Source organism: Larus michahellis, chromosome 1, assembly GCF_964199755.1.
Source record: "Larus michahellis chromosome 1, bLarMic1.1, whole genome shotgun sequence".
NCBI lineage: Eukaryota > Metazoa > Chordata > Aves > Charadriiformes > Laridae > Larus > Larus michahellis.
This window is the reverse complement of record NC_133896.1, coordinates 90495549-90522660: the sequence shown is the minus strand read 5'-3', so window position 1 is coordinate 90522660 and position 27112 is coordinate 90495549. Positions and strand designations below refer to the sequence as shown.

Here is a 27112-nt window from a genome sequence, read left to right as displayed (position 1 = left end):
CCAACCCAACGCTGTGAGAAATCACTGCTGGCAGGAAGTGAGGCTCACAGTGTGTCCACACTGACACCCTCTCTGTGTGTCAGAGGCCACAGAGCTTCTGCACGTCTCTGCCATGCTGTGGGCCCAGCAATGCACGGCAGTGTATGGACAGCCCATACAAGAGAGCAAGGGATCTGGCTGCTCAAGGCTGTCATGGGCTTTGCAGAGATGTACCCCTGTGTCCATGCAGAAGGGTGCAGCAATGCCAGCAGCTCCCACTCCCTCTGTTCCAGGTCCGAGTGTATCCCAATGCATTCATTGCCACAAAAACTTATGCAGGAGTTTCAATAATGACCCCAGAGTCCTCAAAAGAAAAGGGAGAAAAGAACCAAGAGGGTGGGCTAAACTGTGCAGGCAACAGGAAGAAACCCCACAATACCCCCAGCACTTCAGCTGAGAGGAGGCTGGTCTTGATGTCTCCATGGGAAGGGTCTCCAATTCCCACTGTAGATGGAGGAGTCAGTGATGCACAAAACAGTGAACCCGAGCACGCGCCCGCCTGTGCTGTGCTGCACCTGCAACATGGCCTTCAGGCCTGTGCTGTGCTGCACATTCCCCCTGGCCACAGGATAACCTCAGGCAGGTCGTTGTAACGGAGCAGGACGTGGGCAGCTCCCGCTCGGTACCGGCTCTTACGCCACGTGCCCGGCCTTGCCTTTATCTAAAGGTGCACCTTAGGTAGAAGAACCTCTCATGCAAACACCCTTTCTGTGTGACGGTGAGAATGATGAACTCCAGGGTTGCCTGGAGTTAAATGAGAGGAGGTCTGCAGAGTGCAGATTGAAGAGAGAGAGAAAGAAGAAGGTGGGGAGAGAAAGGGAGGCAGAGAGGGGAAGAAGCGTTGAGGGAAGTGGCTATAATGGAAATGAGAGCTAAACGGAGAGAGAGGCAAGGAGGAGTGGGGTGGCATGGAGAGAAAGCAGGACAAATAAACTCACAGAATATGAGAAGAGCATGAATGGAAATGAGAGATAAATGGAGAGAGAGGCAAGGAGTTTGAGAAGTCTCACAGAGCCTGAGAAGAGGATGAAGGGCAGGCTAGGAAGCAGAGGAGGTAAGGAGTGGAAAGGGATCATCCCGCCTTGTGCAGCTCTGACGAGGAGGAAAGCAGGTCCCCTTTGTGCAGGAGCAGGTTTGCGCTCAGCTCCCTCAGCAGCCTACCCACTGTGTTTCACGCTCAGCACAGTAATACGTGCCAGAGTCATTCAGAAAGGCATGCTCGATCGAGATGGTCATCGCGTCTCCTTGTATCCCACTGCTCTTCAAACGGCTGCGGAGATCCTCCTCCACATCTGCTTTACCACCTACATATGCAGAAACCACCAGGATCATCCTGGAGTCCTTCCCCAAAGGAACCTTGTACCAGAACACATATATACTGTCGGATTTCTTCTTGGAACAGCTCAGACTCATGGACTGGCCTTCTCGTATCACTGTGTCTGGGGACTGTTCCAGAGCCAGCACTGGAAGGGAAAAGGAAAAGCATTGAGGACGAGGAAAAAATGGAAAACCTTTAACTAGGCACTGTGGGTTTGTAGAGAAGAGGGTGGGAAGGAACAGGACAGATTAAGGAGCAGTGGAAGGGATGGGACAGCCCTTCCGATCAGCAGGGGAGTTTCCAATCTCTCTCCAAGAGGCAAGAAACATTCCTGGGCAGTTTGTGTCCAAAACATGAACCATGTGGGGGCTGAGCACAGAAGAAAAAATAGACAGCCCTTGCAGGAGATTCAGGGATTCCTGCCCACGGCATTCAGTGCCCATCCTCAGCACTGGGAGCTTTGGGGAATGGAGCTCTGCCAGCAAGCGGGGATGCAGCTGGGACAGCAGCAGTGGAATCGCTGTAGGTGCTCAGGGGTGAGTTGAGATCACTTACCCATAGGGGCCAGCATGGCCACAAAGAACCAGCAGGGAGCCATGCGGGAAAAGCCCCTGTCCTTTCAGGGACCTGCCTTTTGTCGCTGCCCAGAGACATGGGAAGAGGAAGCCCTGGGTGAGGAGGGTGAGACATATTAGACATATTGGGGTTGGGCAGGACATGAAAGGCGAGAAAGGATTGGCTGGCTGGGAACAGTGGGGAAGGACACACACAGTCACAGGAAACTATAAACCCTGCAGAGATGGGGGGCGGTGGGTGCGTGTGCGGGGAGGGGAAAAGGGGGGTTGCATGGAGAGGACCGTGCTGAGGTTGCATGGGAGTCTGAGTGCGTGCAAGGCAGAGAAATGCTGAGAGTTCCCCTCCTGCTTCTGAAAACCTCGAGAGCTGGAGACATGAGCTATGCAGGACACACACAGGTCCCTTGCATTTCCCCAGGCATTTTCCCTCTCTCCCCCAGCCATAGCTCTTTCCTCTTTTTATTACTTTTTCCCCTGACTGTGTGAGGCTGCTTTTTCTCTCTGCGGTACTCTGAGCACAGCAATTAATATCAGTGGGAGGCAGGAGCAGGAAAGACACCACAACAGCCCAAGCATTTTGCCTGCTGAGGGCTCTCATGGGCTTTGCAGTGAAACTCTTCCCCCATCCCGTTCTCTGAAGAGCAAAACTGTACCTGCAGCTTCCCGCTGCTCTCCTGCAGGGAACTATGAATCCCACTGCACTTTGTTTCTCTTACTCTCTGCAGCAGAGTTGGGAATGTTCCAGGACATCACAAAGGAAAGAGAGGCATGGAGGTCTCAGCTGCCCCATGCTATCCCTACCCAGAACACCTTTCATCCTGGGACCAGGAGGGGCAGGAAGAAGGCAGGCCAGGACCCCCTTTCCTGGCTGCTTTTCCCAGCCTTCTTTCCACAGCCTTCTTTTCTCCCTAGCCACAGGATAACCTCAGGCAGGTCGTTGTAACGGAGCAGGACGTGGGCAGCTCCCGCTCGGTTAACAGCTCTTACGCCATGTGCCTGGCCTTGCCTTTATCTAAAGGTGCACCAAGAACCTCTCATGCAAACATCCTTTCTGTGTGACGGTGAGAATGATGAACTCCAGGGTTGCCTGGAGTTAAATGAGAGGAGGTCTGCAGAGTGCAGATTGAGGAGAGACAGAATGAAGGTGGCAGGGGTAGGAAAGGAGTCAGAGAGGGGAAGAAGTGTTGAGGGAAGTGGCTATAATGGAAATGAGAGCTAAACGGAGAGAGAGGCAAGGAGGAGTGGGGTGGCATGGAGAGAAAGCAGGACAAATAAACTCACAGAGTCTGAGAAGAGGATGAAGGGCAGGCTAGGAAGCAGAGGAGGTCATGAGTGGAAAGGGATCATCCCGCCTTGTGCAGCTCTGACGAGGAGGAAAGCAGGTCCCCTTTGTGCAGGAGCAGGTTTGCGCTCAGCTCCCTCAGCAGCCTACCCACTGTGTTTCACTCTCAGCACAGTAATACGTGCCAGAGTCATTCAGAAAGGCATGCTCAATCGAGATGGTCATCGCGTCTCCTTGTATCCCACTGCTCTTCAAACGGCTGCGGAGATCCTCCTCCACATCTGCTTTACCACCTACATATGCAGAAACCACCAGGATCATCCTGGAGTCCTTCCCCAAAGGAACCTTGTACCAGAACACATATATACTGTCGGATTTCTTCTTGGAACAGCTCAGACTCATGGACTGGCCTTCTCGTATCACTGTGTCTGGGGACTGTTCCAGAGCCAGCACTGGAAGGGAAAAGGAAAAGCATTGAGGACGAGGAAAAAATGGAAAACCTTTAACTAGGCACTGTGGGTTTGTAGAGAAGAGGGTGGGAAGGAACAGGACAGATTAAGGAGCAGTGGAAGGGATGGGACAGCCCTTCCGATCAGCAGGGGAGTTTCCAATCTCTCTCCAAGAGGCAAGAAACATTCCTGGGCAGTTTGTGTCCAAAACATGAACCATGTGGGGGCTGAGCACAGAAGAAAAAATAGACAGCCCTTGCAGGAGATTCAGGGATTCCTGCCCACGGCATTCAGTGCCCATCCTCAGCACTGGGAGCTTTGGGGAATGGAGCTCTGCCAGCAAGCGGGGATGCAGCTGGGACAGCAGCAGTGGAATCGCTGTAGGTGCTCAGGGGTGAGTTGAGATCACTTACCCATAGGGGCCAGCATGGCCACAAAGAACCAGCAGGGAGCCATGCGGGAAAAGCCCCTGTCCTTTCAGGGACCTGCCTTTTGTCGCTGCCCAGAGACATGGGAAGAGGAAGCCCTGGGTGAGGAGGGTGAGACATATTAGACATATTGGGGTTGGGCAGGACATGAAAGGCGAGAAAGGATTGGCTGGCTGGGAACAGTGGGGAAGGACACACACAGTCACAGGAAACTATAAACCCTGCAGAGATGGGGGGCGGTGGGTGCGTGTGCGGGGAGGGGAAAAGGGGGGTTGCATGGAGAGGACCGTGCTGAGGTTGCATGGGAGTCTGAGTGCGTGCAAGGCAGAGAAATGCTGAGAGTTCCCCTCCTGCTTCTGAAAACCTCGAGAGCTGGAGACATGAGCTATGCAGGACACACACAGGTCCCTTGCATTTCCCCAGGCATTTTCCCTCTCTCCCCCAGCCATAGCTCTTTCCTCTTTTTATTACTTTTTCCCCTGACTGTGTGAGGCTGCTTTTTCTCTCTGCGGTACTCTGAGCACAGCAATTAATATCAGTGGGAGGCAGGAGCAGGAAAGACACCACAACAGCCCAAGCATTTTGCCTGCTGAGGGCTCTCATGGGCTTTGCAGTGAAACTCTTCCCCCATCCCGTTCTCTGAAGAGCAAAACTGTACCTGCAGCTTCCCGCTGCTCTCCTGCAGGGAACTATGAATCCCACTGCACTTTGTTTCTCTTACTCTCTGCAGCAGAGTTGGGAATGTTCCAGGACATCACAAAGGAAAGAGAGGCATGGAGGTCTCAGCTGCCCCATGCTATCCCTACCCAGAACACCTTTCATCCTGGGACCAGGAGGGGCAGGAAGAAGGCAGGCCAGGACCCCCTTTCCTGGCTGCTTTTCCCAGCCTTCTTTCCACAGCCTTCTTTTCTCCCTAGCCACAGGATAACCTCAGGCAGGTCGTTGTAACGGAGCAGGACGTGGGCAGCTCCCGCTCGGTTAACAGCTCTTACGCCATGTGCCTGGCCTTGCCTTTATCTAAAGGTGCACCAAGAACCTCTCATGCAAACATCCTTTCTGTGTGACGGTGAGAATGATGAACTCCAGGGTTGCCTGGAGTTAAATGAGAGGAGGTCTGCAGAGTGCAGATTGAGGAGAGACAGAATGAAGGTGGCAGGGGTAGGAAAGGAGTCAGAGAGGGGAAGAAGTGTTGAGGGAAGTGGCTATAATGGAAATGAGAGCTAAACGGAGAGAGAGGCAAGGAGGAGTGGGGTGGCATGGAGAGAAAGCAGGACAAATAAACTCACAGAGTCTGAGAAGAGGATGAAGGGCAGGCTAGGAAGCAGAGGAGGTCATGAGTGGAAAGGGATCATCCCGCCTTGTGCAGCTCTGACGAGGAGGAAAGCAGGTCCCCTTTGTGCAGGAGCAGGTTTGCGCTCAGCTCCCTCAGCAGCCTACCCACTGTGTTTCACTCTCAGCACAGTAATACGTGCCAGAGTCATTCAGAAAGGCATGCTCAATCGAGATGGTCATCGCGTCTCCTTGTATCCCACTGCTCTTCAAACGGCTGCGGAGATCCTCCTCCACATCTGCTTTACCACCTACATATGCAGAAACCACCAGGATCATCCTGGAGTCCTTCCCCAAAGGAACCTTGTACCAGAACACATATATACTGTCGGATTTCTTCTTGGAACAGCTCAGACTCATGGACTGGCCTTCTCGTATCACTGTGTCTGGGGACTGTTCCAGAGCCAGCACTGGAAGGGAAAAGGAAATGCATTGAGGACGAGGAAAAAATGGAAAAACTTTAACTAGGCACTGTGGGTTTGTAGAGAAGAGGGTGGGAAGGAACAGGACAGATTAAGGAGCAGTGGAAGGGATGGGACAGCTCTTCCCATCAGCAGGGGAGTTTCCAATCTCTCTCCAAGAGGCAAGAAACATTCCTGGGCAGTTTGTGTCCAAGACATGAACCATGTAGGGGCTGAGCACAGAAGAAAAAATAGACAGCCCTTGCAGGAGATTCAGGGATTCCTGCCCACGGCATTCAGTGCCCATCCTCAGCACTGGGAGCTTTGGGGAATGGAGCTCTGCCAGCAAGCGGGGATGCAGCTGGGACAGCAGCAGTGGAATCACTGTAGGTGCTCAGGGGTGAGTTGAGATCACTTACCCATAGGGGCCAGCATGGCCACAAAGAACCAGCAGGGAGCCATGCGGGAAAAGCCCCTGTCCTTTCAGGGACCTGCCTTTTGTCGCTGCCCAGAGACATGGGAAGAGGAAGCCCTGGGTGAGGAGGGTGAGACATATTAGGCATATTGGGGTTGGGCAGGACATGAAAGGCGAGAAAGGATTGGCTGGCTGGGAACAGTGGGGAAGGACACACACAGTCACAGGAAACTATAAACCCTGCAGAGATGGGGGGCGGTGGGTGTGTGTGTGGGCAGGGGAAAAGGGGGGTTGCAAGGAGAGGACCGTGCTGAGGTTGCATGGGAGTCTGAGTGCGTGCAAGGCAGAGAAATGCTGAGAGTTCCCCTTCTGCTTCTGAAGTCCTCGAGAGCTGGAGACATGAGCTATGCAGGACACACACACAGGTCCCTTGCATTTCCCCAGGCATTTTCCCTCTCTCCCCCCAGCCATGGCTTATTCTTTTTTTAAATGTATGTGGGGAGTCACTCTGTGTGGGGTTGGAGGTGGGTCTGTGCAGGGCTCCCTCCAGCCCTGGCCCATCAGAGCTGGGGAGAGGAGTAGGAGAGGAAGGTAAATGCCTTTGAAGAATGTGGCCCAAAGGCGGAGGCATGAGGGATAGGAGCTGAGGACTGGGGCTAGGGTGGCTTCTCCCTCCACTTTCCTTGCTGACAGGCAGTAGCCCAGCTTCCTCCAGAGGTGATTTCTCCCTGGGACCTGGGACCCAGCTGGGGACTTTTGGATGTCTCAGCCTGGTGCTGCAGCTGTACAGTGCGATTTCATTCACTCCTGCTCCACCAGTGACACCGCTCTACTGCTCTGCTCACAGGCTCACGGGACTCCAGCCACTGCCGTCCTCCCCACAGCGCCCTCGGGTGTCTCTGCCCAGGGGGACAGCCACATGGCCTCTCCTGAATGGGGCAAACTCGGCACAGGGATGTGCAGCTGGCAGAGTGGCAAGAGTGAAAGGAACCCAGGCAACAAATGACAGAGGTCTCCACCATGCCCAGCGCTGCTGGCAGCACCTTTCCCTCCTCATAGGAACTGTCGGAGCCTGTGCCTGGAGCTCTACCTGGTGACAGGCAAAGAGAAGAAATGGCAATGGGCTAGGATCCCTGGTGGTACTCCCACCTCATGCAGAAGAAGGGAGCAAAGCCTCATAAGATCAAAAAAAAAGGGCCAAAAAGAGCAAAGAAAAAAAAAGTGACAGAGAAGGAAAGATAAAATCTGCCAGAGGAGCAATAATGTCATTAGTGAGCAAGCCTGTCCCCAGACAGCTGGTGTGAACAGATCTCTGGACTCTGAGCGCACACAGGGGTCTATTCATTCTGTGGGCATATGTCTATAAGTGGGAGACTTTACCCTGATATATCAGACTTCTGAGACACCTCATTCTTGGGGCCACCTGGCTTTGTGCTTGGGAGACTGCAGTCTGCGTTACTGGGAAGGGCTTCATGCATGGGCATGCTACAGCTCTGCAGGTATGACACAGCTGCACGGTACGGAGAAAGACAGCCCGAGCTGAATAGAGTGTGTAGGTCTCTCTGGAGTCTCATATGCTTAACATTGAAGTTTTCCTCCCGTTTGCCTCTAGAAAAGTGGGGATCGTTGTCTGCCTCTCAAAGGTGGCTAACATTTTCCTCATGATGATGCACAGATGATGTACTGGCAATATCAGCACAAACAGAGGCAGCACAGAAATTCAGTGTGTCTCTGATGAGGTGCATTCCATCTTTCCCCCCAGCATCAGCTCTGTTTCCCTGCCTCATGCACATCTAGAGGTTCTTTCCCTCCACAAAACGTCCTCAGCTTTTCCAGTGGTTCTGGGTGCTTGCAGGAAGCGCAGCTGGCCTTGAGCACCCTGCAAGGTCCTACCTTCTCCACAGAGACAATACCTGATGCACATCCCAGACATTCAGACTCTCATCTGCCTTGGGAAGTAACCCCGTCTCATCACTGTCTACCCTGCTGTCTATAGAAACAGAGAGAAGGCTGCACGTACAGAGAGATTTGTGCTCAGCTGCCTCAGCATCTGAATCAAGGTGTATCCTAGCACAGTCATATGTGCCAGAATCATTCACTGAGGCAAAATCTATTGAAAAGGACACGCAATATCGCATACTCCCACAACTCTTGAAGGCATTCTGAAACTCGTCCTCAAACTCTGCCTTTTCCCTTTCCACTCCACACACTGCAGTATGGTACCAGCTGCAGTATGGCATCCTTTCTTTGAGCCTACTCCTACCATGGCATGTAGGGGCGTGTGGTTCCCATCTGGAAACAGCTGAGAGTCACAGCTCCTCCCTCTCGGATGACTGCATCAGGAGGCTGTTGAAGGGCCCACACTGCCGGGACAAAAGAAAAACAAAAGAAAAAAGTAGCGGGAGTCTAGGCAGAAGGTGAAATGGTGTGAGGAGGAAGGGGATGAAAAAAAACCCACAAAATCTAGCAGGGGTAAGAGATGGGATGGGTTTAAAAGCTATGGGCAAGTTTCTCATCTGTCTGTGAAAGACCAGAAGAAATAGCTGACAGCAAATGTCAGTATTTGAAATGGGGAGGAAATCAGAAGAAAGGAGCAGTCAGCGATGGAAATCTGCCCATGGTGGCAGCACGGACAGCACAGGCACAGAGACGTGTGTGGAGGAAATGCTGAGGAAGGAAGATAGGCATGACATTGGGGGTGGGCAAGGCAGTGGGAGAGCACCTGAAATGTGAGAAAGGAGATGGCTGGCTGGGATCAGTGGGAGAGAACACTCACACACAGCAATGGGTGGTATGAATCCTGCACAGATGTCTTGCTGTGTGTGTGTGTGTGTGTGTGTGATTATGCGTGCAATCACAGGAAGATGATGGGGCTGGATGGGAGCCTGGGTTTGAGGCAGGGCAGGGGGGATGCTGGGGGTTTTCCCTTTCTTCCTTTGGCATCAGCTGAGATCTCCAGAAAAGAAGTATTATGCAAAGGACACAGAGATATGGGGCACAGGTTCTGCTTCGCTGTCCCACAGCTGACACGCCATTCCAGACGCCCTGGAACTTCACAGGCCCTGACCCCACAAGCCACCGCGTGGTGTTGTCTCTGCTCAGCCCTATGCTGTCCATGCCATGGCCCCAGGCACCGAGCAGGCTGATGACATAACGCTCGTGGCGTGGCTTGTAGCTTGACAGAGAGGAGTTGCTCCAGGGAACTACTGGAGCGAGTCCAGCGAAGGGCAACCAAGATGATTATGGGACTGGAGCACCTCCCTTATGAGGACAGGCTGAAAGAGCTGGGACTCTTTAGCCTGGAGAAGAGAAGATTGAGGGGGGACCTGATTAATGTTTACAAGCACCTAAAGTGTGGGTTTAAGGAGGATGGAGCCAGGCTCTTTTCAATGGTTCCCAGTGACCGGATAAGGGGCAATGGGCACAAGCTAGAACATAGGAAGTTCCGTTCAAATACACGGAAAAACTTCTTTACGGTGAGGGTGACAGAGCACTGGAACAGGCTGCCCAGGGAGGTTGTGGAGTCCCCTTCTCTGGAGATTTTCAAGACCCGCCTGGATGCAGCCCTGAGGGATGTGCTTTAGGTAATCCTGCTCTAGCAGGAGAGTTGGACTAGATGATCTCTAGAGGTCCCTTCCAACTCTGAAGATTCTGTGATTCTGTGATTCTGTGAAATGCACCTTTCTCCTCCAAAGAGAGATCTGAAGGGAGAAAAACCTACCCTTGGCATTAGACTAGGAGTAGAGATCCAATGACCATGCCAAGAAAACTTCCCCGTGAGAATGATTATTTGGGGGTGAGGGTAGTAGGAGGAAGCTCTTCAGGAATTCCCCCTCAAGGACATAGAACAAGGTAACATCTAATGCCTGCCTCCTCCTTGTGGGTTATTTCTGGTCAAACAGGAGACTTCCTTTCCCTCACACGGATCGCATCCACTTCCAAATGTCCAGTGTTCTTGATGCTCATAGGGACAGTCAAATCTTGGTTCCATGGATCCCTGGGGACTGGCTCTGTGTGTTCATGTCATTCCGAGAGTGGGTCTGCGGAAAGGTCAAGAATCCCCATGCCCTAGGGAAGCAGGGAGCACACACACCCCCACACCCATACCCCTCCACCTCCATCCCCATCTACCACCCTTACCATTGGATGGCAAGAGCCTCCATGGGTGGAGTCCAACAGCTTTCAGCACAATGGTGGAACAGAAAGGTGGCCATGGGCAGCCAGCATGCAGCTGCGGTCCCTCCTCACTCCTGGGATTGGGGGTGGTGAGACACCTGCTTTGCTCCCTGTGTTACTCTTCAGAGTTTTCCGTGTGCTGGGAACCCAGACTTCACATTCTCCTCATGCTGAGAAGCAAACAATGTTGTCCCTTCCTCCAACCAGACTGAAAGCACTGCATGGGGTCATGAAGTGGGGCCAAGGCCTCTCCAACAAGCCCAGGTGAAAATGCACCCAGCCCAGGGCAGTGGTGAGTCAGGCTGCGGTGATGCTCTAGGGAATGTGCAAAGAGTAATGAACCTGTTGTGGGGGATACAGACCATAGACACAGAAGGACCAGGTAGGTGGAGAGGGAGGTCTCCTTGAGGACCTCACTCTCCCCGCATCTCAGGGCAGGGCTGAGCCCAAAGTTCAGGACTCGAGCTGGGATCGTGGAATCTTCTCTGCTTATCCCAGTGCTGCTCGTCATGTTGCCCAGGAATGGGAAAGGCTGCTGACCTCTCACCCTGCTGTCTACTGTAGTATGCCAGAGAGGAGTTCTGTAACTGTTCCTCTCTTCCTCCAAAGGGACATCTCAAGGAGAGAAAAGGCTGCCTTTGGCTCTGCACTGGGACCGGGACTCCCAAGAGTTCTCTTGGGAGACCGCACCACAGAGCAATTTGTGAGGAGAAGGCTATTCACCGTGGGATAGGCTGGTACAGACTTACCTTCTCCATGCCAGAGGAGAGATGACACTCTCTTTTCTGGAGCATTCTGCAAAGGAGCAGCAGGACGAGGATGGGCAGAGCTGGAGAAAATCCTGTCTTCTTCTCTACTTGGGGCACGGCCTGTTCACCAACCCTAGGCTGTGGGGAATCACTGCTGGCAAGATCTGACTTGCTTTCTGTCCGCACTGACACCCTCTCTGTGTGTCAGAGGCCTGACAGAGCTTCTGCACGTCTCTGCGATGCTGTGTGCCCAGCAATGCACGGCAGTGCAAGGACGGCCCATACAAGAGAGCAAGGGATCTGGCTGCTCAAGGCTGTCATGGGCTTTGCAGAGAAGATGTACCCCTGTGTCCATGCAGAAGGGTGCAGCAATGCCAGCAGCTCCCACTCCCTCTGTTCCAGGTCCGAGTGTATCCCACTGCATTCATTGCCACAAAAATGCCTGTAGCAGATTCGGGAATGACCCCAGCGTCCTCAAAAGAAAAGGGAGAAAAGAACCAAGAGGGTGGGCTAAACTGTGCAGGCAAGAGGAAGAAACCCCACAATACCCCACAATACCCCCAGCACTCCAGCTGAGAGGAGGCTGGGCTTGATGTGTCCATGGGAAGGGTCTCCATTTCCCATGGTGTTCCCTGGGGTGCGCAGGCGGCAGGGCAGGGCATTGGGAGCCCTGCAGGGCACATGGGATGCGAGGAGTTAGAGATGTCAAACGGGGCACGCCTGCTCTCTTGGGCCTTGTGCTTAGGGCTGGAGAAGCCCGTCTGTCAGCATGGGAAGCTGCACTGTGGGAACCTGCTGGAGAGCCCCATGATGGCCTGTGCTGCGCACCGGTGTGTGTTAAGACAGAGATACCACTCTAACCCATCAGGAAACCTTCTGTTAGCTGCACAGCTTGCTAACGTAATCTGGAATTTAGATATATCCTTGGGAAAGGTAAACTGTGTGAGGATCAGGGGGTGGAAGGCAGTGATCCTGACCCAGAGACCACTGTAGATGGAGGAGTCAGTGATGCACAAAACAGTGAACCCGAGCACGCGCCCGCCTGTGCTGTGCTGCACCTGCAACATGGCCTTCAGGCCTCTGCTGTGCTGCACATTCCCCCTGGCCACAGCATAACCTCAGGCAGGTCGTTGTAACGGAACAGGACGTGGGCAGCTCCCGCTCCGTACCGGCTCTTACGGCACGTGCCCGGCCTTACCTTTATCTAAAGGTGCACCTTAGGTAGAAGAACCTCTCATGCAAACATCCTTTCTGTGTGACGGTGAGAATGATGAACTCCAGGGCTGCCTGGAGTTAAATGAGAGGAGGTCTGCAGAGTGCAGACTGAGGAGAGACAGAAAGAAGAAGGTGGGGAGAGAAAGGGAGGCAGAGAGGGGAAGAAGCATTGAGGGAAGTGGCTATAATGGAAATGAGAGCTAAACGGAGAGAGAGGCAAGGAGGAGTGGGGTGGCATGGAGAGAAAGCAGGACGAATAAACTCACAGAGTCTAAGAGGATGAAGGGCAGGCTAGGAAGCAGAGGAGGTAAGGAGTGGAAAGGGTCATCCTGCCTTGTGCAGCTCTGACAAGGAGGAAAGCAGGTCCCCTTTGTGCAGGAGCAGGTTTGCGCTCAGCTCCCTCAGCAGCCTACCCACTGTGTTTCACCCTCAGCACAGTAATACGTGCCAGAGTCATTCAGAAAGGCATGCTCGATCGAGATGGTCATCGCGTCTCCTTGTATCCCACTGCTCTTCAAACGGCTGCGGAGATCCTCCTCCACATCTGCTTTACCACCTGCATATGCAGAAACCACCGGGATCAGCCTGGAGTCCTTCCCCAAAGGAACCTTGTACCAGTATATAGCAGTGCTGTCGGATTTCTTCTTGGAACAGCTCAGACTCACGGACTGGCCTTGTCGTATCACTGTGTCTGGGGACTGTTCCAGAGCCAGCACTGGAAGGGAAAAGGAAGAGCATTGAGGATGAGAAAAAATGGAAAAGCTTTAACTGGGCACTGTGGGTTTGTAGAGAAGAGGGTGGGAAGGAACAGGACAGATTAAGGAGCAGTGGAAGGGATGGGACAGCTCTTCCCATCAGCAGGGGAGTTTCCAATCTCTCTCCAAGAGGCAAGAAACATTCCTGGGCAGTTTGTGTCCAAAACATGAACCATGTGGGGGCTGAGCACAGAAGAAGAAATAGACAGCCCTTGCAGGAGATTCAGGGATTCCTGCCCACGGCATTCAGTGCCCATCATCAGTACTGGAGGCTTTGGGGAATGGAGCTCTGCCAGCAAGCGGGGATGCAGCTGGGACAGCAGCAGTGGAATCGCTGTAGGCGCTCAGGGGTGAGTTGAGATCACTTACCCATAGGGGCCAGCATGGCCACAAAGAACCAGCAGGGAGCCATGCGGGAAAAGCCCCTGTCCTTTCAGGGACCTGCCTTTTGTCGCTGCCCAGAGACATGGGAAGAGGAAGCCCTGGGTGAGGAGGGTGAGACATATTAGACATATTGGGGTTGGGCAGGACATGAAAGGCGAGAAAGGATTGGCTGGCTGGGAACAGTGGGGAAGGACACACACAATCACAGGAAACTATAAACCCTGCAGAGATGGGGGGCGGTGGGTGTGTGCGTGGGGAGAGGAGAAGAGGGTTGCATGGAGAGGACCGTGCTGAGATTGCATGGGAGTCTGAGTGCGTGCAATGCAGAGAAATGCTGAGTTCCCCTTCTTCTTCTGAAGTCCTCGAGAGCTGGAGACATGAGCTATGCAGGACACACAGAGGTCCCTTGCACTTCCCCAGGCATTTTCCCTCTCTCCCCCAGCCATAGCTCTTTCTTCTTTTTATTACTTTTTCCCCTCACTGTGTGAGGCTGCTTTTTCTCTCTGCGGTACTCTGAGCACAGCAATTAATATCAGTGGGAGGCAGGACCAGGAAAGACACCACAACAGCCCAAGCATTCTGCCTGCTGAGGGCTCTCATGGGCTTTGCAGTGAAACTCTTCCCCCATCCCGTTCTCTGAAGAGCAAAACTGTACCTGCAGCTTCCCGCTGCTCTCCTGCAGGGAACTATGAATCCCACTGCACTTTGTTTCTCTTACTCTCTGCAGCAGAGTTGGGAATGTTCCAGGACATCACAAAGGACAGAGAGGCATGGAGGTCTCAGCTGCCCCATGCTATCCCTACCCAGAACACCTTTCATCCTGGGACCAGGAGGGGCAGGAAGAAGGCAGGCCAGGACCCCCTTTCCTGGCTGCTGTTCCCAGCCTTCTTTCCACAGCCTTCTTTCCTCCCTAGCCACAGTATAACCTCAGGCACGTCGTTGTAACGGAGCAGGACGTGGGCAGCTCCCGCTCGGTTAACAGCTCTTACGCCACGTGCCTGGCCTTCCCTTTATCTAAAGGTGCACCAAGAACCTCTCATGCAAACATCCTTTCTGTGTGACGGTGAGAATGATGAACTCCAGGGTTGCCTGGAGTTAAATGAGAGGAGGTCTGCAGAGTGCAGATTGAAGAGAGAGAGAAAGAAGAAGGTGCGGAGAGAAAGGGAGTCAGAGAGGGGAAGAAGCGTTGAGGGAAGTGGCTATAATGGAAATGAGAGCTAAACGGAGAGAGAGGCAAGGAGGAGTGGGGTGGCATGGAGAGAAAGCAGGACGAATAATCTCACAGAATCTGAGAAGAGGATGAAGGGCAGGCTAGGAAGCAGAGGAGGTCATGAGTGGAAAGGGATCATCCTGCCTTGTGCAGCTCTGACGAGGAGGAAAGCAGGTCCCCTTTGTGCAGGAGCAGGTTTGCGCTCAGCTCCCTCAGCAGCCTACCCACTGTGTTTCACTCTCAGCACAGTAATACGTGCCAGAGTCATTCAGAAAGGCATGCTCGATCGAGATGGTCATCGCGTCTCCTTGTATCCCACTGCTCTTCAAACGGCTGCGGAGATCCTCCTCCACATCTGCTTTACCACCTGCATATGCAGAAACTACGAGGATCAGCCTGGAGTCCTACTCCAAAGGAACCTTGTACCAGTATATTTCTCTGTTGGAGGGTTTCTTCTTGGAACAGCTCAGACTCACGGACTGGCCTTGTCGTATCACTGTGTCTGGGGACTGTTCCAGAGCCAGCACTGCAAGAGAAAAGGAGGAACATCATTGAGGAAGAGGAAAACATGGAAAAACATTAACTGGGCACTACGACTTGGTAGAGAAGAGGGTGGGAAGGAACAGGACAGATTAAGGAGCAGTGGAAGGGATGGGACAGCTCTTCCCATCAGCAGGGGAGTTTCCAGTCTCTCTCCAAGAGGCAAGAAACATTCCTGGGCAGTTTGTGTCCAAAACATGAACCATGTGGGGGCTGAGCACAGAAGAAAAAATAGACAGCCCTTGCAGGAGATTCAGGGATTCCTGCCCACGGCATTCAGTGCCCATCCTCAGCACTGGGAGCTTTGGGGAATGGAGCTCTGCCAGCAAGCGGGGATGCAGCTGGGACAGCAGCAGTGGAATCGCTGTAGGTGCTCAGGGGTGAGTTGAGATCACTTACCCATAGGGGCCAGCATGGCCACAAAGAACCAGCAGGGAGCCATGCGGGAAAAGCCCCTGTCCTTTCAGGGACCTGCCTTTTGTCGCTGCCCAGAGACATGGGAAGAGGAAGCCCTGGGTGAGGAGGGTGAGACATATTAGACATATTGGGGTTGGGCAGGACATGAAAGGCGAGAAAGGATTGGCTGGCTGGGAACAGTGGGGAAGGACACACACAGTCACAGGAAACTATAAACCCTGCAGAGATGGGGGGCGGTGGGTGTGTGTGCGGGGAGGGGAGAAGGGGGGTTGCATGGAGAGGACCGTGCTGAGGTTGCATGGGAGTCTGAGTGCGTGCAAGGCAGAGAAATGCTGAGAGTTCCCCTTCTCCTTCTGAAGTCCTCGAGAACTGGAGACATGAGCTATGCAGGACACACAGAGGACCCTTGCACTTCCCCAGGCATTTTCCCTCTCTCCCCCAGCCATGGCTCATTCTTTTTTTATAGGTATAATGAGGGGTCACTCGGTGTGGGCGGTGTGGGTGTGTGCAGGGCTCCCTCCAGCCCTGGCCCATCAGAGCTGGGGAGAGGAGTCGGAGAGGAAGGTAAATGCCTTTGAAGAGTGTGGCCCAAAGGCGGAGGCATGAGGGAGAAGAGGCGCTGAGGACTGGGGCTAGGGTGGCTTCTCCCTCCACTTTCCTTGCTGACAGGCAGTAGCCCAGCTTCCTCCAGAGATTGTTTCTCTGATGATTCTGGGACCCAGCTGGGGACCCTTGGTTGTCTCAGCCTGGTGCTGCAGCTGTACAGTGCGATTTCATTCACTCCTGCTGCACCAGTGACACCGCTCTACTGCTCTGCTCACAGGCTCACGGGACTCCAGCCACTGCCGTCCTCCCCACAGCGCCCTCGGGTGTCTCTGCCCAGGGGGACAGCCACATGGCCTCTCCTGAATGGGGCAAACTCGGCGCAGGGATGCGCAGCCGGGAGAGTGGCAAGAGTGAAAGGAACCCAGGCAACAAATGACAGAGGTCTCCACCATGCCCAGCGCTGCTGGCAGCACCTTTCCCTCCTCATGGGAACTGTCGGAGCCTGTGCCTGGAGCTCTACCTGGTGACAGGCAAAGAGAAGAAATGGCAATGGGCTAGGATCCCTGGTGGTACTCCTGCCTCATCAGGCTGGGAAGAAGGAGGCTAGTGGGATGTCACCCAGCTCAGTGTTTCTCTGAAGAAGACAGTTCAGGAAAGGCATAAGGAAAACTGCGGTTGCGAAGCGGGAGACTCCCACGTACTGGGACGACAGGCGTGCGCCACCACACCCGGCAAACTGCTGCAGGGGCCAGCTGCAGGGCAGGTAAGACTGCGCTGGGGAAGGGATCTGCAGCGAAAAGGGCCGACAAAAAGCTCTTTGGGGGGCTTTTGGAAGCCCGCAACAGCCCTCGGCCTGTGCTGAGGGCTGTCAGCTGCTGGGCGGGCTGCTGAGGGAGCCTGGGAGCCGAGACAGCACCTCCCCCGGTCGATCAAGCCACCAGCTTATAAGAAGCCTCCGGGAGGGCAGGGACTAGTCCCTGGCCACAGAGCAACCAGTGCTCACCCCAACTGACCGTCGACTCACAAGGTCTCACTTGTGCGTAGAGATCCAGCCGTGGTTGCTACCCGGTCAAAGGCTGCTGTTAGAAAACTGTGAGCACCCAGACAGAGGCCCCGCGCAAACATATGGGCGTCCAGGCCTCTGGCTGCAGAGAGTGCCGGAGCCTGGCACTCGCGATGGAGGGCAGCGGAGACAACACCTGCGTCAGATGTGAACAGGTAGATGATCTGCTCGTTCTGGTGGCTGAGCTGAAGGAGGAAGTGGAGAGGTTGAGGAGTATCAGGGAATGTGAGAGGGAGAGTGACTGGTGGACCCGCTCCCTGAGAGAAAGGGAACAGGGTGAGGCCCCACACAGGTCAGAGGACTCGCTCCCCTCTCGTCACCAGGCAGTAGGAGGGGATCGCAGAGAAGAGGGAGAATGGAAACAGGTCCCTGCTCAGGGAAGCAGGAGAATCCCCTCCCGGCCCCTCCCACCTTCCCAGTTGCCCTTGCAGAACAGGTATGGAGTCCTGCAGGAGGAACTGGCTGTTGGAGAGGAGGATGATACACCCAGGCCAGAAATGTCAGACAGACCAAGTCGCCATGGACCCAGCATCACCACTGGCTCCAAAAGGAAAAGCAGATGGGTCGTTGTTGTGGGCGACTCTCTACTGAGGGGGGCGGAGGGGCCAATATGCCGTCCTGACCCACTTCACAGGGAAGTCTGCTGCCTCCCTGGGGCACGGGTCAGGGATGTGTTGGACAAACTTCCAGCCCTAGTAAACTCCTCTGACTACTACCCCCTCTTAGTATTTCAGGTGGATAGTGATGAAGTGGGTAGGAGGAGCCCAAAATCGATGTAAAGAGATTTTTGAGCCTTGGGGCGGTGGCTTAAGGGATCAGGAACACAAGTTGTATTCTCCTCTATCCCTTCAGTGGCAATCATGAATGAGGAAATTAACAGGAAGAGGCAAAAGGTCAACTCGTGGCTCCGGGACTGGTGTTATCAGCAGGCCTTTGGGTTTTTTGACCACAGGCTGCTATATGAGTCACCTGACCTGCTGCTGGCAGGTGGGATGCACCTGTCCCAGAAGGGGAAAAGAATTTTGGGGCAGGAGTTAGCAAGGCTCATTGACAGGGCTTTAAACTAGATATGAGGGGGGAAGGGGAGATAACTGGGCCTGTCAGGAATAAACCCAAGGGAGGCATGCCAGGGCTTGAAGGATGGTTGACTAGCGAGGACTCTCACTCTGCCATTTCATTTGAGAGAAGGGACAGATGTTTAGACATCATGGAAGCACCTGAGAGGGGTCTGGTGGGAAATGGGGCCCACACTCACAAAAAGGGGCTGGAGTCATTGGCACATCTGAAGTGCATCTATACCAATGCAAGCAGTATGCGCAACAAACTGGGAGAGCTTGAAGCCATGATGCACCAGGGAAACTATGACATAGTGGCTATCACAGAAACGTGGTGGGATGCCTCACACGACTGGAGTGCCACAATCGATGGCTACAAGCTCTTCAGGAGGGACAGACAGGAAAGGAGAGGCGGAGGAGTGGCCCTGGATATTAGAGAATGCTGTGAGAGCTCAGAAATCAAGTATACTGATGATGGGGTGGAGAGTGTTTGGATTAGGTTAAGGGCCGATAAAGCTGATATCGCTGTGGGAGTCTGCTATAGACCTCCCAACCAAAGCAGTGAGGCAGATGAAGCTTTCTATAAGCAGCTGGGGGAAATCTCGCGGTCACTTGCCGTTGTTCTTGTGGGGGACTTTAACCTCCCGGATATATGCTGGGAATACAACACAGCAGAGAGGGAACAATCCAGAAGGTTCCTGGAATGTGTGGAAGATAACTTCCTCACACAGCTGGTAAGTGAGCCAACGAGGGAAGGTGCCCTCCTGGACCTGCTTCTTGTGAACAGGGAAGAACTCGTGGCGGAAGTAACGGTTGGTGGCCGTCTAGGGCACAGTGATCATGAGATGATCGAATTTCTGATTCTTCGGGAAACAAGGAGAGGGGTTAGTAAAACTGCCACCTTAGACTTCCAGAGGGCAAATTTTGACCTGTTCAGAAGACTGCTGGACAAAATCCCTTGGGAGGCTGCCCTGAAGGATATAGGAGCCCAGGAAGGCTGGACATACTTCAAGAGAGAAGTCTTAAAGGCACAGGAGGAGGCTGTCCCCGTGTGCCCAAAAACAAGTAGGTGGGGAAGGAGACCGGCCTGGCTAAATAGGGACCTTTGGCTGGACCTCAAGAACAAAAGGAGAGTCTATGACCTCTGGAAGAGGGGGCAGGTCTCTCATGAAGACTATACGGATATACCGAAGCTATGCAGGGAGAAAATTAGGAGAGCCAAAGCGCAGCTAGAGCTCAACCTAGCTACAGCCGTTAAGGGTAACAAAAAATGTTTCTATAAATTCATTAACAAAAGGAGGATTAGGGAAAATCTCCCTCCCGTATTGGATGCAGAGGGAAACATAGTCACAAAGGATGAGGAAAAGGCTGAGGTGCTCAATGCCTACTTTGCCTCAGTCTTTAGCAGTGGAACTAGCTGTTCCCTGGGCACCCAGCCTCGTGAGCTAGGAGACAGGGAGGGGAAGCTGAACGAGGTCATCACAATTAAAGAAGAAGTGATCGGTGACCTGCTACGTCGCTTGGATGCGCACAAGTCTATGGGACTGTATGGGTTACATCCAAGAGTGCTGAAAGAGTTGGCAGACGTGCTCGCCAAGCCACTTTCCATTATCTACCTGAAGTCAGAGCTAACTGGGGAGGTCCCAGTGGACTGGAGGGTAGCAAATGCAGCGCACATCTACAAAAAAGGCAGAAAGGAGGATCCGGGAAACTATAGGCCTGTCAGTCTGACCTCGGTAGCAGGGAAGGTCATGGAGCAGATCATCTTGAGTGCCATTACAAGTCATATAATGGACAAGCAGGGGATCAGGCCTAGTCAGCATGGGTATATGAAAGGCAGATCCTGCCTGACGAACCTGATTTCCTTCTATGACAAGATGACCCGATTATTGGATAAGGGAAAGGCTGTGGACATTGTCTACCTAGACTTTCAAAAAGCATTTGACACTGTCCCCCATAGAATTCTCATGGAAAAACTGGCGGCTCATGGCCTGGATGAGCGTATGATCTGATGGATCAAGCACTGGCTGGATGGGTGGTCCCAAAGAGTGGTGGGCAATGGACTTAAATCCAGCTGGCAGCCGGTCACAAGTGGTGTCCCTCAGGGCTCAGTGTTGGGACCATTTCTGTTTAACATCTTTATTGATGACCTTGATAAGGACATAGAGTGTATCATCAGCAAGTTTGCAGATGACACGAAGCTAAGCGGGAGTGTTGATCTACATGAGGATAGGGAGGCTCTACAGAGAGACTTGGATAGATTGGACTGATGGGCCAATGCTAACAGTATGAGCTTCAACAAGGCCAAGTGCTGGATCCTGCACTTGGGCCACAACAACCCCATGCATCGCTACAGCCTTGGGGAAGTGTGGCTGGAGAGCTGCCTGGCAGAAAAGGACCTGGGGGTTCTAATTGACAAGCGTCGGAACATGAGCCAGCAGTGTGCCCAGGTGGCCAAGAGGGCCAATGGCATCCTGGCTTGTATTAGAAATAGTGTGACCAGCAGAAGGAGGGAAGTGATTGTCCCCCTGTACTCAACACTGGTGAGGCCACACCTTGAGTATTGTGTCCAGTTCTGGGCACCTCAATATGAGAGAGATATCGAGGTGCTGGAGCGAGTGCAGAGCAGGGCAACGAAGCTGGTGAAGGGCCTGCAGAATAAATCTTATGAGGAGCGACTGAAGGAGCTGGGACTGTTTAGTTTGAGGAAGAGGAGGCTGAGGGGAGACCTCTTCACTCTCTACAACTACTTGAAAGGACATTGTAGAGAGGTTGGTGCTGGTCTCTTCTCACAGGTAATTAGCGATAGAGCAAGAGGGAACGGGTTCAAGCTGCAGCACGGTAGGTTTAGGCTGGACATTAGGAAAAAAATTCTTCATAGAAAGAGTGGTCAGACACTGAAATAGGCTGCCCAGGGAGGTGGTGGAGTCACCATCCCTGAATGTGTTTAAGACTCGTTTAGATGTGGTGTTAAGGGATAGAACTTTGTAGAGTGGAGCTGATGGTTGGACTCGATGATCCCAAGGCTCTTTTCCAATCTAAATGATTCTATGATTCTACATCCATAGGCATCAATGTTATACTGAAATTCTTCCATGGCAAAAATTAGTATCTGTAGAACATTCCAAAGCTAAATAAAAAAATACGTGTTTTGGTACTTAGGCCAATATTATCATAAGGATTAGGTGAGAGAAATGCTTTCAAAGAGATGTGGTGAGAATTCCCACATTTGAGCTATTTAACTTAGAAGGTGGGGGGGTGGGGGGTGGGCACGGAATAGTTTTATCCTCATTGAAACTACTTTTGAATCATTTTATTTGGGGAAATGCTGTGTTCGATATGATAAAAACACACACGCACACATGACTCAAGAAAAGGAATTTGCTGAAATACAATTAACAAATGAACACTGAGAGGTTTGGGGGTGTTTTGTTTTGCTTTTGTCGTGGTTTGGCCTCAGACGGCAACAAAGAACCAGGTGCCGCTCGCTCGCGCCTTCCCAATACAGGAAGAATCGGAAGAAAAAAAGGCAGGACTCTTGGGTTGAGACCAAGGCAGTTTAACAGAACAGCAAAGGGAGCAAGCAACCAACAGCAATAACACGGACAGAGGAATACACAAACACGGTTACGGAACCGCCGCTCCCCGCCACTCACCGGACCCGGGACGCCCCCGCCCGCTCCAAGCAGCGACTTCCTGCGCCCTCCCCCGGCAGCTCAGGGTGGGCATGGCTCACATGGCATGGGATACCAGGGAAAATTAACCCTATCCCCGCCGGAACCAGGACAGCTTTCCTTTGCTTTGTTTTGCTTTGTTTAAATATAAATGCATAGTATTACTGTCCATTACCTACAATATTCAGCTTCCAGTAAAAATACACATTTTTAATAATGACACCATCAGCGCAGAGGAATCTCAAAGGGGTGTGAGGGTTGCCCTCAACAGGTGCTGCGTATAGGAATGAGATAGACAGACAAACAGCTACACACCTTCCAAAGCCCAAAGGTATTTTTAAGTTGAAGGCTGCCCTCTGAAATAATTTGAAATAGCTCTCTATCTTAGGAAAGGTTTATTATTAACTGATATGTTATTTTTACTTTCTGCCTGTGCCTGTTAGTGACCACATTTGGATCTTCAAATTTTCCACTGTGTACTTTTTGTCCGGAGAAAACCTTGGACTAGAGATAAGGCCATCTCAAAAAATGTATTTCTAGCAGCTCACACTTGCAGTCCACCAGTCGGGGCGTGAGGCTGTGTCGAGATCATGAAATTCATACTGTTTCTCACCTTTGTTGGGGTGGCTGGTGAGTATGTTTTGTACTTCTGCTTTTGTGAGTTGTAAGGAAGCCCATTTTCTGAGCAAATTTACAGGGCAGTCTACTGGGGGAAAGGGAAGTCCAGTTTCAACTTGCACAAACTTTACGGCACAGCACTGCAACTTCTTTTGACTGTGTCCGTTCACAATTGCTTGTGTCACAAAATGGGGAACGAAAGCCTTCATAGGGGTTCTCGTCCCAGCACTACTGAAATGTGTGCGTCAGCTTCAAAAAAAGCCTGTCTCTCCCTTCAGGAGTACCAAGTATGAAGGTAACACCGCTGGCCAGGAAGTCCTAAAGCTGCTGTAAAGTTTTGGACAATGGCCGCGTGCTTGCCCGCTGATGCTGTGAGTTTTTAGAGAAGTACAGCCTGCAAGTGAGACGCTTCAGTCAGTCGCAGGGGGACAAGACTCCTTATGCCAGATGTTGACATATGCCACTTCTTATCTCCCAGTTGCCTTCCCCGTCAACGCTGACGATGATGATGACAAGATCGTGGGAGGCTACACCTGTGCAGAGAACTCTGTCCCCTACCAGGTGTCCCTGAATTCTGGGTATCACTTCTGTGGAGGTTCCCTCATCAGCAGCCAGTGGGTTGTGTCGGCTGCCCACTGCTACAAGTCGTGAGTACAAAAAACTATATTCTTCCCTAAAGCTACTTCTTTCTTCCAGTTCGCTTCTAGCAGGAAGTCTGAGCTGTGAGATCCAAATCTGGAAGGGACTTTGTTCTGACAGGGGACAACCAAGGAATGGGTGGCTCGTTCAGGAAGCTGGGCTGAGGCATCATGAGGGCTTTTCCCCTTCTGCAAATGCTTCTGGGAATGCAGAGCACTTTCTGAAATGGCAATGTGATAATCGAGCAATGAGTTACGGGCTGTGACTTCTTACAAATTGCATGAATCTTGCTACAACTTAGTCACCGGAGAACAGGAAGGGGAATGAGGTCAGGGTGACAGCAGTTTGCCTTTTTCCAGAATGTTTGTATAAAGCACTGTTATATATCCGACTCGTCCCAGCTCAACAAAAGGAACCTGCAGAAACTCACCAGCTGTGCTGGGAGTGGGTAAGATCTCAGTGTGGATCCCCAGGACGCGTTGCAGGACAAGAAAGATGACCTGCATGAAAACAGCTCCCACAGTAGCGATGTTGCAGCGAGCGCATACGGTGACGGGGAGGTTCCTCATAAGCAGGCGGTAGCAGTAAAGTACGTGCCATTCCTTCTCTTTTCCAGGCGCATCCAAGTGCAGCTCGGGAAACATAACCTGGAACTCACAGAATCGACACAGCAGTTGATCAATTCAGCTAAAGTCATCCGCCACCCTCGCTTCAGCTCCATAACACTGGACAATGACATTATGCTCATCAAGCTTTCCGTACCAGCCCAGCTCAACCGAGCTGTCCAAACAATTCCTCTGCCTACCAGCTGTGTGACCACAGGCACCACGTGCCTCATCTCTGGCTGGGGCAACACACTCAGCAATGGCAGTGAGTACTCTGTGGGAATGTACAGCATCGCAAGGGCCTGGGAGACGCTCTAAGACTCCGCAATTAGCTCCAAACTGTGCAGGGTAAAGCTCAGAGAAGTGCTGTGGGACGGGCCTTTTTCACTGATGAGTCCGTATAGGACGGTAACAATTTAACTGCTTTGAAGGAAATCCTTTATAAGGTCCTTCCTCTTGTTCTGTGGTACGAACATGGAATCACTCGAGTCATCCATGTGCTCTTCACCAGCATGTTCACTCCGCCCTAAATTTTGTGGCCTGGCGCTATCAGCTGTGCAGTGCCAAGCACTGGCAATTTTACTAATGCCAATAGAGTTGTCAGTGCTCTGAGAACAAGATCAAAATCTGTGATTGTGGATCTCAAATTACTACAAGAGAGCTCCGTTCTCTTACGCCAATGGTCAGAGGTGTGAATGGTGACTGGTGTCTAATCCACCGACGACAACAAAACCTCCACCACAGGAGAGGACGGTTTTCCTGAGGCGCAGGTTTCCTCCAGCATATGGGCTACAAGAGTAGCTCGTGGCACCACGCTTGCCAATTGATGACTGCCTAGGTATCAGAAAAATTAACGTGGCTGCAGTTCCATCTGAACAAAAGGAATCCATGCTGCGATTACCGTTCAGAGGAAAAATGACGACCACTAAAACAGGATGCTCAGTCATTACTTTTCTGATAAGGAAGATCTTCTCCGGGCTCCGAAATGAACTCAGAGATGTCATCAACCACCTCTCTCTATTTTCTTCTAGATTTGTTTCCGGACACCTTGCAGTGCCTGAAGGCTCCCGTACTCTCCGCAAAAGAGTGCAGCGATGCCTACCCTCGGCAAATTACCAACAATATGATGTGTGTAGGATTCCTGGAGGGAGGGAAAGACTCCTGCCAGGTAAAACATCTGTCTCTCCTTTCCCATATGTTTCTCTCCTGCCTGTTGCCAGTAGAAGAGGCCGTCGCATTAGAGAATCTGCTACTCTCACTGCACTGGCGTGTCTGAATGTCGTATTTTTGAACAACAGCAGAGACTTAGGGTGAAAGCTGCTTACTGAGTGAGGCTAGCTTTTTTCCCACTCCATGGGTCATTGTCCCTTTTTGAGATGGACAATACCTCTGCCCTAAACTTCCACGAGCAGACTATGCCACCTCCTGCACCTTGGGCTATTGAAAAGGGAGGAGTGCTGCACCAGAGAATCAATAGTAATCACGGTGACTTCAGAGCTTAGGACACAAATGTTAGGTTTGGACTCACCAAAAATTACATAGCCAGTATGCCAAGATCCGGGTAGTCTGGAAAACGAACACACCTGACAATTGGTCTGCATTTTACATGTGCCGAGCTCCACAGAGTTATTTGGCAGAATAATGTTTAAGACACCCATATCCTAAGCGTCTGCCAAGGACTGCATCCATCCAAAATAGGCAGCTTACTCATCCTCAGCTGCGGTGCCCTTGGAGCTAAAGTAAGGCACAGGAGCATCAGGTGTAGAGTGGTAATCAGAAATGACCTCTGTAGAACTTCAGTGCAGAAAAAGCCCAACGGAGCTCCCTCGACTGTCAGTGATTTCTGGGATCTCTGGCTCATCACTTCACGCTCCTCTCATTTGCTGAATATCCGTATCCTTTATGTGCACAGGGGGATTCCGGCGGTCCAGTAGTCTGCAATGGGCAGCTCCAGGGCATTGTTTCCTGGGGTATTGGATGTGCGCAGAGAGGCTATCCCGGAGTTTACACTAAGGTTTGCAACTACGTCTCCTGGATCCAAGACACTATAGCTGCCAACTGAGACGCTCTCTCTCATTCTATGATGTGACCTGTTTCTTCTCCTCATCATTTTCTTCCGTTTTTAGACTGGACACACCAAAATTATCAAAAAATAAAGACTTTCAGGCACCCCTTCTTTGTGCAACATTTCTCTGGGTACTTCCATAGGCCATTTGTATGGAGGGCAGAGGCAGGGAATATCACTCCAGGGAAAATATTTAATATTTGTAGTGCCTCTCAACTAGCAGGATCTTGCAACATTTTTCAGCTTCATCTTCAGGAGCCTGTCAGTCAGTTACAGGCAGCCATCTTTTCTGTTTATCAGCATGTACTCAGGTGCTACAAAACTGCCTAAAAAAGCCGACAGAGTGCGCTGAATCATACAGGCAGCAGACTCCTACTGTAGAAAACAGCAGGCAGCAGCACAAACGCTCCCCATCGCCCCCACTCTCACCCCCACCCCCGACTATGTGACTGAACGTTCCTTAGTGGAACCTCTCCGAAAGCTCCACTTGGGGAATGAAACAACCTCTTGCTAAGGGCTTGTTCTCTTCATGGACCAGTGCCCAGTCCTCTTCCAGTCCAGTTCCAGTCCTCTTCAATGTATTCATCAACGACCTGGATGAAGGGATGGAGTGCACCCCCAGCAAGTTTGCTGATGATACAAAACTGGGAGGGGTGTCTGACACACCGGAAGGCTGTGCTGCCATACTGCGAGACCTAGACAGGTTGGAGAGTTGGGCGGAGAGAAACCTTATGAAATTCAACAAGGGCAAGTGTAGGGTGCTGCACCTGGGGAGGAATAACCCCATGCACCGGTACAGGTTGGGGGCTGACCTGCTGGAGAGCAGCTCAGTGGAAAGAGACCTGGGAGTCCTGGTGGACAACAGGATGACCATGAGCCAGCAATGTGCCCTTGTGGCCAAGAAGGCCAACGGCATCCCGGGGTGCATCAAGAAGAGCGTGGCCAGCAGGTCGAGGGAGGTCATCCTCCCCCTCTCCTCTGCCCTGGTGAGGCTGCACCTGGAGTACTGTGTCCAGTTCTGGGCTCTCTGGTTCAAGAGGGACAGGGAACTGCTGGAGAGGGTGCAGCAAAGGGCTACGAAGATGATCAAGGGACTGGAACCTCTCTCTTATGAAGAAAGGCTGAGAGACATGGGTCCTTTTAGTCTGGAAAAAAGACGACTGAG

The 27112-nt window shown here is 52.3% G+C and overlaps 1 protein-coding gene across 1 annotated transcript; it reads left to right on the top strand.

Annotated features, from left to right (window-relative positions):
• Positions 1–22513: 22513 nt before the first annotated feature.
• On the top strand, positions 22514–25955 carry LOC141737818 (trypsin I-P1-like). The gene is made up of 5 exons (XM_074572794.1): positions 22514–22650; positions 23117–23285; positions 23894–24147; positions 24914–25050; positions 25795–25955. Exons 1-5 carry the CDS (start codon positions 22611–22613, stop codon positions 25942–25944), a joined length of 750 nt encoding a protein of 249 aa, XP_074428895.1. The 5' UTR covers positions 22514–22610; the 3' UTR covers positions 25945–25955.
• Positions 25956–27112: the final 1157 nt, after the last annotated feature.

Excerpts from the sequence above, each read along its gene's own strand:
- LOC141737818 (XM_074572794.1), top strand. The coding sequence starts at position 22,611 with ATGAAATTCATACTGTTTCTCACCTTTGTTGGGGTGGCTG. Across the intron at positions 22,651-23,116 it reads CACCTTTGTTGGGGTGGCTG|TTGCCTTCCCCGTCAACGCT; the intron begins GTGAGTATGTTT and ends CTTATCTCCCAG. Across the intron at positions 24,148-24,913 it reads CAACACACTCAGCAATGGCA|ATTTGTTTCCGGACACCTTG; the intron begins GTGAGTACTCTG and ends ATTTTCTTCTAG.